The sequence below is a fragment of the Passer domesticus genome, chromosome 1 (assembly GCF_036417665.1).
Source record: "Passer domesticus isolate bPasDom1 chromosome 1, bPasDom1.hap1, whole genome shotgun sequence".
NCBI lineage: Eukaryota > Metazoa > Chordata > Aves > Passeriformes > Passeridae > Passer > Passer domesticus.
Window position 1 is genome coordinate 73,049,600 of NC_087474.1, and position 12,866 is coordinate 73,062,465.

At 43.6% G+C, this 12,866-nt stretch overlaps 2 protein-coding genes across 5 annotated transcripts in view; one reads left to right on the forward strand and one right to left on the reverse strand.

Moving 5' to 3' along the window:
- The first annotated feature begins 228 nt into the window (after positions 1-228).
- FAM8A1 (family with sequence similarity 8 member A1) lies at positions 229-9,380 on the forward strand. Its single transcript, XM_064424188.1, has 5 exons — positions 229-737; positions 5,135-5,255; positions 7,453-7,576; positions 7,801-7,940; positions 8,250-9,380. Exons 1-5 carry the CDS (start codon positions 251-253, stop codon positions 8,392-8,394), a joined length of 1,017 nt encoding a protein of 338 aa, XP_064280258.1. The 5' UTR covers positions 229-250; the 3' UTR covers positions 8,395-9,380.
- Positions 9,381-11,463: 2,083 nt separating this feature from the next.
- The window catches only part of NUP153 (nucleoporin 153), a 44,088-nt gene continuing 42,685 nt past the window's right edge, over positions 11,464-12,866 (reverse strand). For all 4 annotated transcript variants that reach the window (XM_064424174.1, XM_064424164.1, XM_064424153.1 and 1 more), the window contains one exon: positions 11,464-12,603. In XM_064424174.1, coding sequence (XP_064280244.1) covers positions 12,519-12,603 — 85 coding nt within the window. In that variant the 3' untranslated portion in view covers positions 11,464-12,518. The remainder of the gene's footprint in view (positions 12,604-12,866) is intronic.

The following is a 12,866-nucleotide window of genomic DNA, read 5'->3' on the forward strand; positions in this document are numbered from 1 at the left end:
CCACATCATTAATACAGGAAAATAAAACCGCACAACCTGCGCACCGCAGCAGCTCCTCAGGCCGCACCTCAGGGGCAGCCGCCTGTGCCTCAGCGCGCGGCGATACCACCTCGAGGCGGGGGGGAAGCCCGTTTCTCCGCTGGCGCAGTGCTCTCTCTGTCAGGCTCTTCCCCCCCACTCCGCCGCGATAAGTGGGAGAGGCGAGGCGCGTCTCGGGCGCACGCGCGGTGATCGCTCAGTGCCCGCCGCGATGGAGGAGGTGGCGGAGCACGGCCGGGCGGGCGCTGGGGCGGCGGCGGCGATGGCGGAGGGAGGCAGCGCCGCCGGAGAGGAGGCGGCCGACGCCAACGCCGCGTCCTCGCCACCGCCGCGCTCCCCTCCGGAGGGCGGCGGGACGAAGCCACTGAGCGCGGCGGAGTACGCGCGGCGCGTACACCAGTGGCTGTGGGACTCGTACTGCGGGTACCTGGGCTGGCAGGGCTGCCCGCCCGCCTTCCTCGCCGCCGCCGCCGCCGCGCAGCCGCCGCCGCCCGCCGCCGCTGCCTACTACAGCCCCTTCTACCTCTTCGCTCCGCCGCCGGCACACGCGGCCTCCGCCGGGACGGGGCCCCGCGCCCCCGGCGCTGCCGCCCCAGCCTGGCCGGGAGCGGCGGGCGCGGTGTCGCCCCTGCCCAGGGCGGCCGCCGGCAGCGCCGGCAGCGGCAGCGGCGCCTCCCGGGACACGGGGCGGCCGGCGGGTGAGTGCGGGCCGGGCCGGGCCTGGGGAGACAGAGGAGCCTGGGGAGAGCCGCAGCTCCGGGAAGCGGGATCTGGAGAGGGAAGCCGGGCTGTGCGACGTTGGGAGTCGCTGCGCTTCCGTTGGCTGCGGCCCCGGCATGTGGCTGTGCCTTGTGACACACGGTGACAGTCCTCGCACCGAGGTCCTAAGTCCAGAACTCGGTCCATAAACAAGTTTGGATACAGGGTGACAGCCTAATACTGAGGTTGTAAATCCAGAACTTGATGCGTAAGCAGGTCTGGGGGGATTGACTTGCATATACAGCTCCAGAACTTAAGATGTTTTCGTGCATACGAAGGAGTTAATTTTTTTTTCCACTGGAACTTATTCTTGTGGTCACAGGCTTGTAATGCATCTAGCTTTGTAAGTAGCCTATTTGGATTATGAAATCTAAGCTAACTTTGCCTGTTTTAGTGAGCTCTTGGTGCTCAAATAAAATCATTTCGATGAAGCGGAGAAGTGAAAACATGCTGGTGTTGATCAAGCTTGGGCAGTGGGACCCGAGATAAACAATCGTCTGTTGCAGCTGTAAACATGGAAGGCGGTGCACAGCAGGCCTTCTGTTTATATTTCTCGGGAAGGAAGCAAACTCATTCTGATCACATGAGAGGTAAAACCTGGAGAAGCAACAACTCCTCACAAGTCGAGGAGTGCCTCGGTCACATTCCTTGAATGTTCGTACTGCTGTGAGCAATGGTAGGGAATTGTGGAGGAGAGCACTGCTGACAGATTTTGGAAAAAAGCCAGAGCTCTTTTCTCTCTGCAGGACAAAGTACGACATTGCTGATCTGTGACATTATTTATAAGCTTAGTGGCCCCATGTGTGTGGAAGATGTATTTCGATCCTTTTCCCTTATTTTCAAGGGAAGAGAGCCTAGCCTCTGGGCTTGTTTCTTTCTTACGTTTTTAAGTAGATTTTTTTTTTAAACATGGTTAGGACACAAAATAGTATTTTCTGTAATTATGCCCTGATTCTGTTACAGTTTGGTTATGAACTGATATTACCAGTCATTAAAGGGAGAGTTGGACAAAGGCTAGGCTGAAGTGATCCTTGAAATTTCTTTTCAGGAGCTAATTCCATATGTTAAAGATTATTTAGGGCATGAATAACACTTAATGCTGCTGAACATGGTTATTCTGCATATTGCATACTGTTACAACACATTTGGCCTTCTTGAGGAGACTGGGTATGTGATGCAGCGATACAGTGCAGTTGTAAACAAAGACTGCTGTGCTGATGCCTTGGCTTCAGATTGCAGATGGATATATCTGGAACAGCTAAAGTGATTATGGCTCCTTCTTCCCTGCTGTAGATTATTGCCACACAGCAGCGAGGCGAGGCAGGGCAGGTCACGTATCTGTCCCTGTGCCAGTGCAGTTTACAGCCCATGTACTTACGTAAGCTGAAATAAGTGACAGGTTATGTTAATGTTGCACATTTCAAACTGGAACGTCAAAAAGTGGGATTGTTAACTGCCTCTGCCTCTTCAGGCTGCTTGCAGGTGTGTGTCAGAGCAGCAAAACTTAACAGCACCCTGGGCAGTGACAGGCTCTTTGTGGACAGTCACCATGATTTAAGACACTTCCTTGCCTGGTCCCTCCCTGCTTTACTGCAGGAGATTACTGCTCATCCGCTGGGAACAGTAGGGCAAAAGGTGCATCCAAGTCCCAGCTGCCCTGTGGCTGACGGGTGCAAACTCCTCTTAAGCACTGTGTGGATGTAATATCCTAGACGTTGAGCTGGGTGGATGTTGAAATTGGCTGTCCTTGCTGAAAAAATAGTAACCCTTGGCAAAAGAGTGGATTTCTGATACGATGTGCTTAAATCACTGCAATGTAAATCTTCCAGAATCTAAGGGTTGCCAAGGTTTCATAATATGATGGAGTTAAACATAATTTGAATACTTATTTTCCTAGCCCCATGTAGCTTCTTCTTTAGGTAGTAATTTAATTTATTCAATGGTGAATAAATCGGTCTCTTCCACCAACTTCAACAAACATGCTGCTTTTGACAGAGCAGATGAAAGCTTTCATCTGCTGCTGTGTGCTCAAGCCAGCATGAGGAGACTGGCTATGTTCCCTCCTGCCTTAGTTGAAGGATCTCTAATTAGAATTTAATAGAGAACTTGGGCAGGCATTGACAATGGCAGTGGAATCCATTTTAGTATTATACATGTCATTGTTTGACACTGGCCCAAATCCAGGTACCCACGAGAGTCACTCGCTCACCCTCCCCTGCCACAGCTGGGCAAAGGAGAGGAAAAAGAAAAAGTAAAAGAAGCCTTCTTGAGTGAGATAAGGACAAGGAGGACTGTTTCAAGGGAAAAACAGGCTCAACTTACATTGCAAAATGAAATTTATTTCTAACAGAATCAGAGGAGGATAATGAGAAGTAAAATAAGCCTGTAGAACATCATTTCACCCCCAGGCCCTCCCTCCTTCCCACTGACAGTGCAGGGAAATAGGGCTTGAGGGTTTTGGTCAGTTCATCACTGAGATTTTGTTCCACTGCTCTGGAAGAGGAGTCCTTCCCCTGTCACACTGTGGGGTTGGTCCCACAGGAGACAGTTCTCTGTGAACTTCCCAGGGTGGGTCCACTCTCAGGAGCAGCAGCCAAACCACACTTACTGCAAACGTGAATCCCTGCCACAGGCAGACACTCCTCCCAAAACTGCTGCAACATGGGTCTCTATTTCCATGGGATGCAGTCTTCCAAGGACAGGCTGCTCCAGCCTGGATGCAGGGACTCCCTCTCTCCACAGGTTCACATCCTCCTCCAGGCATCCACCTGCTCTGGCATGGGCACCTCCCCCCTGGTCTGTGGGTGGATCTCTGCATCCCCTGTGGATCCCCATGGGCTGCAGGGGCACAGCTGCTTCACCATGGTCCTCACCATGGCCTGCAGAGGAATCTCTGCTCTGGCACCTGGAGCACCTCCTGCCCTCCTTCTCCACTGACCTTGGTGTCTCCATGTTGTTTCCCTCACATATTCTCACCTCCTCCTCTTTTCTAAGTAGAAGCAAAACACATTAGTTTGTTTTGATTTTCTTCTTAAATATGTCGTCACAGCGGCATTGCCAGCCTCCCTCAGTGGCCCAGTTTTGGCCAGCAGCGTGTCCATCTTTGGAGCCATCAGCCTTTGGCTCTGTTGGGCACGGTGGGAAGCTTCAGCAGCTTCTTTGTGGCCCCCTGCTACCTAAAACCAGGCTACCTGATACTGTCGATGCAGTGATCAGTGCAGCAGGTATGAAACAAAGCTGTATAAACCCAGGTTGTTAAATAAGAGCTGGCTCTTACCTGATCTCTGCCTGATTCTTCTTACCCCGTGTAAAAGTGCTGTGGGCTTTGGCTTGGCTTTCACAGCTCACAGGGCCATGGCTGGTTGCATCAGTCTTAGCAGCTGAACTGGGGAGGCTTATTCTAAATTAAATTTGATGATGATTTTTGAGACTAGAGAGTGATGTGCTTTTCTTTCCTCTTTTGTCCTTACTCTGTGCAGGGATAAGTATTCTCAGAAACAGTAACAAAACCAGTTGCTGTTTCCGCAGGTTCCATCTGGTAGTGGAAGGGCATTTCTAAGTGAAGTTTTCATGTGAGTCATTGCATGTTTCATGTGAGAGTCATGTTTGCCCTTTGGAAAACAGAGGAGTAGCTGGGTCCAGATGAAATTCTTTTGCAACACTATTTCTTGGAAACTTTCTAAGACACTCTTTAATGTTTTCTCTGCTTAAATCACCTGAGTAGTAAAAGCTTGTGACTCCTTACTTTGTGTCCATTTTTGCATGTGGCAAATTAAATAGGAGAATATGTTATGTTTCCTGGCTGGGGGTAGAGCAGTATGCTGTGTTTTATTAAAAGTAATGTGTAAAAGTGTTTATGTCAAGTATGACTGATATTTTCATCCATTCCTGTTTGTATTTGAGGGAGATAAAATAGGCTGTGTTTTACTCTGAGAACTTGGTATACACAGAAGCCTTGGTGCTGAGGATCTGATTTTCTTTTAAATCTGACCTCTCAGATTTGCACAACTCTGTTCTCTATGACATTATTCTAAACAAAAGAACACAAAAACTGATGCCTCTTCAGTGTACTTAAGCAGGGTGTGATTTTGCCTGTGATCCTAATTATGAGAGACTTGGTTCTGAAACAGTTAAAGTTCTTCAAGAAGCTTCTTCTAATTCAACTTAAACAATTCAGATTATTTTTTATGCATATATTTTTAGAAGTTTTCTCAAAGAACATGTGAGCAGAGCTCTTGATTATGTTCTTGTAGGGAGATTAATGTGGGTTTTACTTTAGTGTGAACTTTGTGTTAGTGCAGTAAAATCTGGGTAATGTGAACTATTTCTGTTGCAGGTCGGGAGTTCCTTATCCCTTCACTGGCACACAGGTTCATAGCAGAGATGGTGGATTTTTTTATTCTGTTCTTTATAAAGGCAACCATCATTTTAAGTATTATGCACCTCAGTGGAATAAAGTAAGTTGAACAATTTAAAGCTTTGTTACATACAGCTTTAAGCTTTTCATACTCTTTGAGGTGTCAGGTTGTATTTGTGGTATGTTTTTGCATATGATATCGTTAAATGAATGACAGAAGTTGAGGAAAAGCACCACTAGGCTAACTTCATTGTGAATACATCCTGATTTTAGGTCAGTGAATGGAAAAACAGAATTTGTACTGGAATGTAGGCTCACAAATCACTACTAAGGAAAGATTAGACTTGCACGTTTATGGAGGGGGGAAATAGCAAGATTACTAAAAAGTTCTTTTGGATTTTCAAATTAAAAACATATGACAAACTTTTTATACAGGCTTCAAAATGTACTAGATCTGGCTGGGATTAAGTTAATTTTCTGTATAGCATCTTCTGTGGTGCTGTGTTTTAGATTTCTGACCTAAACAATGCTAACCACCACAAAAAAAAAAAAAAAATCTGATCAAGCAGATCAGATATGGATGTACTTTGAAAATACAGCCTGGTTCTAGGAATACTGCCACACTGCAGGCTTCACTGGATGTAAATTGGGTTTCTTAAAAAGTGCAAATAAGCATTGTGCCAACTGTACACTAGACTGAAAGATTCGTTGTTTCACATTTTGCTACGCAGATGTAATAATTTACCTCAAACACTTCTTTTTTAACTGCTTCTTTAACTGTAGATATCTTCCTCCTTAACTCACTTATTCTGCTTTGTGTTAGTGTAGTCAAATATTTCAGTCTGATTAAGAGATGAGATCTTGGTGTAGTCGATAATTTTAGAACACATTTTGGAACCCAGGCTTTCTGCTCAGGAACCATCCAAACGTTGCCTGACTGTAAAGTGATAACAGATACACAGATAACATCTTCCAGAGCTTCACCTGCGGCTTGAAAGGGGTGTGGAAGAGGTCAAATCCAAAACAATAAATACGTAGATGTAAATGATTGCTGGGTTTTGTTGAGATAAGCAGCAATTAAAATGCCGAACGTTCATTTCTGTTTAGTGGCCAGATCCCACCACCTGTAACCTGACAGCTTGTGTTTCCATTTTGCCTTTAGTAGGTGGAGAATGATACAAAGTGAAGCACTGGGAAGATGGGGAACAACTATATGTATATTGCTGCTGTAAAGTGATGAAAGAGTAATTTACAGCATTTTCAGTATTAATAGTTTTGTGAGACAGTTGCTTACAGTGAACTTCAGAGAAATGTTCTGGGGGGTTTTCTGCTTGAGAGACATGGTGTGCTTGGGGTTAGGCTGAATTGTCATGGAAAACACAGGCCCTGACAAGCTCAAGAAAGACACTTCAGGCCAAAGCTGTATTGAAGGGAAATGCAGGTTGTGCTACATTGGTTTTTTAATTCCTGGGTTGTTTTGGGTTTTTTCCAGTCCTCAAGTCTGAATAAAAAGGAGGGCAAGTAGCACAAATGGACTGTTTCAAAGTAGGACTGCACAGTTCTGTGTGAGCCTTAATTAGATGCCTGAGTGAAAAATTCTTGCCTTAGTGTGTTGCAAGTATAACCCTTCCAGGTATCAGATAAGAATGTTACGTCTGTGGAGTTTATCTTATGAAAACACGCCATTAACTCCAAATGGATGCTTTGTGTAGCTCTGTTAGGCTGAAACCCATAAGGTTTCAATTGCTTTATGTTTGAATTCTCCTATTGCATACCAGGGTGCCTCTGGAGAGGTATGGTGAGCCGTAAGGAATGAGAAACCCTGATGAGAACCCTGATCATGCAGAGGAGGATATAGGGCTCCCCTGATTTCTTAGGGAGACTGCCAGCTTCTCCCTTGCATTCGTAAAGAGTGCCCTTTTCTTTTTCCTTGTTTGTGTAAGAAGGTACTTGGATGCCTTCCATTTGTATCAAGTTAGATGATTATGTGCAGAATCTGATTACCTCCCAAGAAGTGTGAGAATTTCCAGAACAATTCTGCAGCTCACTACCCAGGGACACCATTGTGCAAAAGTGGTAATAAAGAATGATCTTTTCCTAATGAAAAAGACAAAACAAACTAGGCAGTAACTCAGAATGAAACAGTGTTCTGAATTTTAATGGCTTGTTTAGTATCAGAGAGGGCAAGGAGCTTTTGTTCTCTAATACCAGAACGGAGGGAGTGAATTCTGGTATGAAAGGGGTAACACCAGTATTGGAATAAGTGTGGTTTTAAAGTTCAGTTTTATTTTGTACAGGGACATCTCTAAATTTGCCATGCATTACATCATAGAAGAAATAGATGAAGATACGTCCATGGAAGATTTGCAGAAAATGATGATAGTAGCTCTCATCTACAGGTTATTAGTCTGCTTTTATGAGGTAACTACTCATGAACATTAACCCCTGTAATTAATAGTTGTGAGTTGTTGAAGAAACGGTTTTAAAAAGTAATGTTATCATTGGCCAATAAAGTAAATCCTCTTAACGGTATTTTGGATTATGGTGAAGCTTATGACATTCACATAGTCCTGAGGATAACCAAGTTTGGGAGACCTGTCAACAACACTGTAGTGTGTGGAATTAAAATAACCTTTCTTTCACAGATAATCTGTATTTGGGGAGCAGGTGGAGCAACCCCAGGAAAATTCTTACTTGGACTGCGAGTTGTGACGTGTGAAACTTCCGTACTTATTGCACCCAGCCGTGTGTTAGTCATTCCATCTTCCAATGTCAGCATGACAACGTAAGTGCTCCTGGCTCAGTCTCATTGTGTTCAGGTTTACAGTGTCCAAAGTGTGGGATTTGGAAGGAAGTTCACTGTTGCTTTATAGTTGACCTTTGCAATAATTAGACTGCAACAGCTATTGTCGGATTCTGTGATCTAAGAATAAAATGGTAATTATTCGGTCACATGGAGTATTTTTCAGGGTTGGTGGTTAAATCTCTAGAGCTCAACTTCTGTGCTGTGCAAAATTTGGGCACTAAACTTGGAAGTTTACTAATGTAAGCAGAAAAGTGAAGTAAGGCACTGAATGTTCTATTCTGATTTCAGGTCCACAGTACGAGCTTTGATCAAGAATTTTTCTATTGCATCATTTTTTCCTGCGTTCATTACACTGCTGTTTTTCCAGCATAACAGAACCGCCTATGATATTGTAGCAGGAACTATTGTGGTCAGAAGGAATGGAGTCAGATGATACCAAAAACTGGGATTTACGGACTGGTTCTGAACATCCCCTCCAAGCCCCAGTGAATAAAGACCTATCCCAGGACTGAAATTGAGGTGTCTGTTGGAATCTTTAGCCCTAATTTAAATAGGAACTGATTCAGAAGCTAAACAAAATGTATGGTTCCTGTATGATGCCAGCAACTGCCTTCAAAGTATTGGAGTTTTCATAGACGCCAAAGAAGTTTGTGAGAGAAAATACAAATTAAATCCAGGAGTATTAACCTCTGACTGATGAGACAAAACCTTTAATTGCAAAAAGGAGCTGTGGAAAGCAGATCCGCAAGAATATGCCACCTTAAAAGAAACATTGCTCCTACAGTTTTGGATGTTGGCTGATAACTAGAAAATGAAGTTCTTTTCCAGGCAGTTGCCTGTCAAAGGATAAGGGGGAAGAAACCTGCAGTATTAGACAGCAAGGCAAATGATGTTAATTAAATTGCCATGTATTTAGAGAGATCAGCAGTGTTTATCAGTGTCTTTTATTATTGCTTCACAGATCATATTTCCTCACCTTTAAGTATTTTCTCACAACATTGATGTGAAAAGTTTTTTTGCATGATTGTCTCAAGCACTGTCACTTACTTCACTTGTCCAAGCTAATGAAGAAGTGAAACAATAGCTGCTTTTTCCTCTGGGAAGGGTATGTTACACTGCAGTGTTAGTGATCTGGTGTGTGTAAATAATTTGGAGCCAGCAACAGTACAGACCATGCTAATGAAAGGTAATTTTTTTGCTTCTGTTTGGAGTGAAAGCACTTGTCTATTTCTTGCATATAATGCAGAGCAGAAGTGAATGTTTCAGGAGCATGCAGAAAACATTAACTGAAATGTGTTATGGGTGTAAATCTGCAGAAGTACAAATACTGGTTATTTCACTTTATCATTCTGTCTAATTGTTTGTATATTCAGAATAACTTAAATACTGAATAAAGAAACCTAATATTTTGCATGACTATATCGCTTCGATGATTCATTTATTCTCATGTTACTAGTATCTCAGGAAATTAATGTGAGCGGTATTAGTGTTTTACTGAACTCTTAAGTCAGAGTCTGGAACTCTTCAATCACAGTTTTTGTCATGTTCCTCTCTTAGAGACTTAACGTGCTGCTCAGTGGCTGCAGTTCTCGCCCTGCCTTCAGTTTTGCACCAGGGCTTGGGTGACAGTAGAAATGTTTGACAGCTCGGTTATCGCTCTTGTTTCCAGGTGTAATAACTTAATCAGGAATGTGTTCATATGCTGCAGTATTTTTGTTGGACAAATTGTGTTCTTTGTGTATGACTGTACTGTGCATGCATTTCAGTTTTCATTTGGAATGATGATTCAGGACTAGATCCCGTGCTTATAGTTGCAGAGTGACATTTTGCCGTTGATTACGTATCCAGAATGAGGTCACTAACTTTTTAGATAACTACTTTTAAATATTTATTTTTGAAGTAAAGGAAAAAAAAGTTGTCTGGGTTAGAAGTTGTTAGAGCCCTTGCTTAATCATTTTTGAATACTGCCAGGGGTGGTGATCCTACTACTTACATGGACAGCCTCTTCCAATGCTTGACAGCCCTTTCCATTAATGTTTTTTCCCCTTACATCCAGTCAACACCTCCTGACACCAACTTGAAGCCATTTTCTTGTCCTGCCACTTCTTACCTAGGATGAGAGACCAACTTCCCCCCACTCCCTGCTCCTCTTTTTCTCCAGGCTGAACACTCCCACTGCCCTCAGCTGCTCCTGACAGGGCTTGTGCTCCATTCTTTCAAAGACTTAAGCACTGAGGTCAGGCATGGTGATCAGCCTGATGAAAGCTAAAGCTATCAGAACCAACTTAAAATCCTTTCTAGGGTAATTTTTGCCTATTCACAACAAGAACTTTTTTTCTCTTCACTGTAGCAGTGACCTAAAAACTAGGATTCAAAAGCAGGGGCTGGGGGAGGAAGGGAAAAGCGACACTGCTGGCTAAAACTTTATTACTACCACTTCTGGTTTACAGGAAGGTATGTCTTACCCTGCAGAAGAATACCACCCTTATCACAGCAGGTTCAGAAAACAATTGCAATGCAAGAACAGAGAGCCTGTCCACAGAAATATGTATACATTGTGCTGCTGGCTGGCTTTCAGTTTGTCTCATGCAAGGTGCGTCCCAGATGTGGCTTGTTTCTGCTGGAAGGACAAGTGCTTGGCAGGTGATTTAGGGCTAAGGGGGAGAAGGTGGAAATCTGTGGCATTTTTCACATGTAGACATCTGGAAACGGGTAATTGCAGTGATCCTTTCATGGCTACAGTGGCATGATCTGACTGCCTGAATAGCAGTGGCAGTGTGTGTGTGTTTTCAAAGTCGAGTTTCTGAGCATTTTCTGTTTCTAGAGAAAGAGATTGGGGCCCTGCACCTGAAAAGAGCAGTTAGCCTTTGCCCTCTTGTCACGTCCAGCTTGTGCTTGAAAGGCATCTCACCTCGTACCAGCAGCACCTGCAGGAGCAGCGAGCACTGCTGGGAGGCATGGCAGAAGTGCCAGCCAAGGCCCCAGCAGTGCCTCTGAAGACATTTACACCACTGACAGTGATGCAGGTCTCTGCCCTTCTAGCTGAGAGAAGAATTCATGTCTGAGGCAGAGATAGACTGCTGTGACTTGCTACAAATTCAGCTGTGGGTCCACAGATAAACAAGCATTTCCTCTGATTTTACTAGAATAATTTCTGTTCTCCAAGAAGTTCCTGTAACTGCTACAGAAGTGCCCACCCCCTATTACTCATTTCCAGTCTTCAGTTAGAACAGTGGTGAGTGTTTATAAACACTGGGTTGGGTTTCTTTAATAGCATCACAAAAAAATTAGCTGCAGTCAGCTGACACATTGACAAGCTGCTCCAAGCTTCAGCCTACAATAAAATTCTCCTTCCTAACAGGAGACTTCTAAATTTAAGATCCTCTAAAGTCAATGTGAAAAAGCAGAGGTTGAAGAAAGCACAAGACATTGCTCAGGCTGAGGGAACCACCTCCTACAGTTACAGCTGGGGATGCCTTTACAGAGAGTTAGAATTGCCAGGTAATATTTCGCAGTTTTTATTGATGGCATTTATCCCATGGTTTAACATGTTAATTATACTGTAATAAACATGGCTTTAATATTAAACTTTTCCTTATTATCCAAAGTCACCACAGTCCATTTCAGTAAATATAAAAATATATACTTAATACTTTGTACAATACTGGTTTTTGGTCCAAACAAAAATGGATCAGAAAAGCCAATAAACTTACTTTAAGAATTCCCAATTTTAAAGATTTTCTAAATGGATTTAGGCAACTTTGAATAATGGGATTTACATAAAATCTGAGACAATACTAAACAAAAATGGCTGTAACACACAAAATTAAAATTTCCATTTCACAGATTTGTTATGCCAAAAAAGTACATAGAGAAACAAAATTGTATTTACACGTTTCATAATAAAATAACAAGGCGAGACAGGTGATAAAGGGCTGTAAGAATGAAAATATAGAAATAGCATATAATTATTAAATGAAGAACTACAGATCTAACAAGTCCTTAGCATGGATCATCCTTTAATCAATCTTCCCCTATCAGAAAATTTTAGTGCACAATACACCCAAACTCACTCACTTCACACATACACCAGCACAAACTCAGCATAGAAATCATTCGTTATCAACATTCTCTACTCTATACAGCATCCCTCGCTGCTATAATTACAATTTCGAGGCGTCAGTAAACGCGGATGAGCGCACGCAGTGGTGCGGATGAAGAGGTATCGACAAGCCATTCACTGTGCAGGCTCTACTCAGGGCTACAGCCAGACCATGCCGAGTCAGTGAAAGAAGTAACTTGAGACTTTTGCTTGAGAACAGCCTTGTTGCCAACTTTACTTGCTACCAAAAAAACGTAACGGGGAGAGGGGAGGGAAGGACAGGAAAGCTAAGTTTTATATTCCTTTAGGCAGATCTGACTTCCAACAAGCCAGCGTGAGGTACAATCCCAGTAACTCAACAATTCAGGGTAGTAGCTGAACATCTCAGGATAGTAGCTGAACATTTCAGGATAGTAGCTGCTTCCAATGTTTTTGATGCTTTACCGATCAGGCGTTTACTTTCTACGTCTAACTGCAGTCTTTATCTTCCGACCAGCAACTGAAGGTCCAGAGGCAGAGAAAGCATTTTTCCCATTAGTCCTATTAAAAGAAATTAGTAGTTCAGAGTTTAGGACAGTGTAGCTGAAAATTCAGTAGCAGCACTGAGTAGATATTCCAGAACAACTGTTTCATAGTCTTGTCTCACTAGTTACCAGCTGGCAACAAGCAGCAAATGACGAACAGGACGAAAAGACTTCCAGAAACCAATTAAATCTCTCTCTTATTCAGAAGGTAAGCAGCAGCATAATGGCTGGATACGGGTTCTACCTTTCAAGAACAAGACAATCTCACATGTGTTGATG

Excerpts from the sequence above, each read along its gene's own strand:
- FAM8A1 (XM_064424188.1), top strand. The coding sequence starts at position 251 with ATGGAGGAGGTGGCGGAGCACGGCCGGGCGGGCGCTGGGGCGGCGGCG. Across the intron at positions 5,256-7,452 it reads ATGCACCTCAGTGGAATAAA|GGACATCTCTAAATTTGCCA; the intron begins GTAAGTTGAACA and ends TATTTTGTACAG. Across the intron at positions 7,941-8,249 it reads TCCAATGTCAGCATGACAAC|GTCCACAGTACGAGCTTTGA; the intron begins GTAAGTGCTCCT and ends TTCTGATTTCAG.